Source organism: Sinocyclocheilus grahami, unplaced genomic scaffold (genome assembly GCF_001515645.1).
Source record: "Sinocyclocheilus grahami isolate Dianchi unplaced genomic scaffold, SAMN03320097.WGS_v1.1 scaffold44.1, whole genome shotgun sequence".
NCBI lineage: Eukaryota > Metazoa > Chordata > Actinopteri > Cypriniformes > Cyprinidae > Sinocyclocheilus > Sinocyclocheilus grahami.
This window is the reverse complement of record NW_015505223.1, coordinates 1,392,156-1,394,655: the sequence shown is the minus strand read 5'-3', so window position 1 is coordinate 1,394,655 and position 2,500 is coordinate 1,392,156. Positions and strand designations below refer to the sequence as shown.

General features: G+C 34.0%; 1 protein-coding gene and 1 long non-coding RNA gene across 3 annotated transcripts in view; one reads left to right on the top strand and one right to left on the bottom strand.

Annotated features, from left to right (window-relative positions):
• The window catches only part of LOC107582394 (solute carrier family 45 member 3-like), an 8,002-nt gene extending 6,845 nt beyond the window's left edge, over window positions 1–1,157 (top strand). For both annotated transcript variants that reach the window (XM_016268222.1, XM_016268221.1), the window contains 2 exons: window positions 1–45; window positions 134–1,157. The exon at window positions 1–45 is cut by the window's left edge and continues 221 nt beyond it. In XM_016268222.1, the coding sequence (XP_016123708.1) occupies window positions 1–45; window positions 134–583 (495 nt within the window). In that variant the 3' untranslated portion in view covers window positions 584–1,157. The remainder of the gene's footprint in view (window positions 46–133) is intronic.
• LOC107582395 (uncharacterized) overlaps window positions 440–2,500 on the bottom strand; it is a 3,586-nt gene continuing 1,525 nt past the window's right edge. Inside the window, exon 3 of the long non-coding RNA XR_001608946.1 lies at window positions 440–516. This is a non-coding gene — a long non-coding RNA (uncharacterized lncRNA). The remainder of the gene's footprint in view (window positions 517–2,500) is intronic.

Genomic DNA, 2,500 nt, shown 5'->3' with positions numbered 1-2,500 from the left:
ATTCTGCCATACACACTCACATGTCTATACCACTCAAATGCACAGGTAAGAGCTTCAAACAAACCTTATGCATTTGTATATCTCCCATGCTAATCTGTATTTATCCTAAACAATTGCACTTTTCAATTTCCAGGTCTTTTTCTCCACCGACAGGCACAGTTTTCCTCTCAGCGAAGAAGATCTAATGCTAGTCAGATCAGAGTTGCTGTCCTCGACTAAGCAGAAAATAACTAATGGGTGCATCAATGGGTATCAAGGTACAATACCCTTCCATAGCAATATAAAAAACTCACAATCACTTGATCTGCATGTGTCTATCACCATGGACCCACAACCCTCAGCCCTCAGAGGCATGGGCACAGACATCGCCATTTTAGACAGTGCCTACCTGCTGTCTCAGGTGGTCCCGTCCCTCTTCATGGGCTCCATCGTGCAGCTCTTCCACAGTGTGACCGCATACATGGCCTGTGCATCTTTATTGAGTCTGGTGGCTGTGTATTTCTCCAGTAAGATCGTCTTTGAGAAGGCGGATATTGATGCAAGAGGAGATGTTACCAACAGAGCAACAGACTCTGGATACTAGTGACAAAAACTATAAAGGGCAGCTGGTTCTGTTTAGTAGTTTTGGAAAGAGCGATGGCAATGTGCAATTAAATGCTTTACAAGTAATTTATTGGAAAAAAAACATGGGCTATATGATATTCAGCAAACAATATATGGTCATGCATTTACATAAAAAGGTCTTATTTGAGCATTAAATTATTTGATGGAACTATTGTTATCTAACCTGCGCTTACAATATTATATTTGCAATATTACACAACTGTATGCCTTTTAAGGAGAGCAATTACACAAGTAACAATGAAGTATTAGTTGTCTTGGGCATATTGAAGTGCAGGAAAGTAAATAAGCTGAATGTTTGATTTAAAGCAAGGACGAGTGAGAGTTTCAGGTTTTAAATCTTGTGACGCAACCCTGTTAAAGAAGTGACGTTTACAAGTTTGATACGGAGATGCTAAATTATCTGAAGAAAGAAAAGAACAAGTCTGAAATTTTGCTGGCTATTCTTTTCTTTGTCATTGTGCTTAAATAACTGGAGCAACAAAAGTCTAGATTGGATGTCATAATGGTTTATGTTATTTAATACATCTTTGAGATTGCAGACAAATAGATTTATTCATTGCTTTTCATTTCGTTTCAAAGAGTTCGTTGTACTGTATGTTTAGGTACTTTTTATGTTTGGTTCTAAGATATAATGTTTATTTGATATTTGCAACTAAATTATTTAAAATCTAATAAACTTAGAATGAACTTTATAATTGAGGTCTGGCTATTTTAGGAATGGCATAATACAATTTTAATCATAGCTGGACAGTTCTTGACCTGGGATGGGTGGCATCGGTCAGTTCTTTATTAACTACTGCCATCTAGTGTCTCTGTAGCAGCTGGCTCCATTTTTTCATAATCAGAACAGACAGATTTACCCACAGGTGCTCCATCATTCACTCAGTTCTCTTATTTTTCCATGTTTTTCTTTCTTTTTCCTTTCCATTCAGTACTTGTTATATATATATATACACATACATAGACTGTCAAAATTCATCCGGGTGCAGTGTTTTCAACAATTATATGGTTTTTTGACAAATTTATTAATAATTTTGCCATCTTTGAAAATAAATTTATGAATCAAACTTGATTTTGTTTTGTTTTTCTTTGACAATATTAATACATAAATAAATAATTAAACACATAAACAAAATAAAGGATAAGGAACATAACTGTAGGTAGCAGTAGAGGACTGCAGTACTTCTATATGCATGGCCACAAAAAAATGGTTTACAATGATATTTGAAATAACTTTATGAAAATTATAACAAAATGAATATTTATATTTTAACACGATTACTATTATGAATATTTAAAAATTATATGTATCATTTAACTTTCAAATATTTCTTATACATTTTCATCTTTTTCTTTTTTTATTATAATTATGGATGCATTTAAAGCATGGGTATATTCAGTGTTGGGGGTAACTCATTACAAGTAATGCGAGTTACGTAATCGGATTACTTTTTTCAAGTAACTAGTAAAGTACCGCATTACTTTTTTAATTTACAAGAAAATATCTGAGTTGCTTTTTCAAAAAAGTAATGCCAGTTACTTTGTTTTCCCATTTATTGACTGACAGCTCTCCTGTCCCCACACTGGGAGAAATCGGGAGTACAGAGGAGTTGTGTGCGCTGTGTGAACATGATGCTGCTGTAGTTCTAATTCATCCCACTCACAAAAAACAGATTTAGTATTCATCAAAATCAATTAAAACAGTGAAATGCAAACTCAGAATATGAAGCAAACCTGCAATAATTAAATATGGTAAATAACACAAATGTATCTAATCCCATTTTATTAACTGATGTCTTTGCTGCTGACCTTTGCTGATCTAGTTCAACCGTACTAATAAGCAAAAATGACTTTAGAGAAACTAACAATTGTGCTT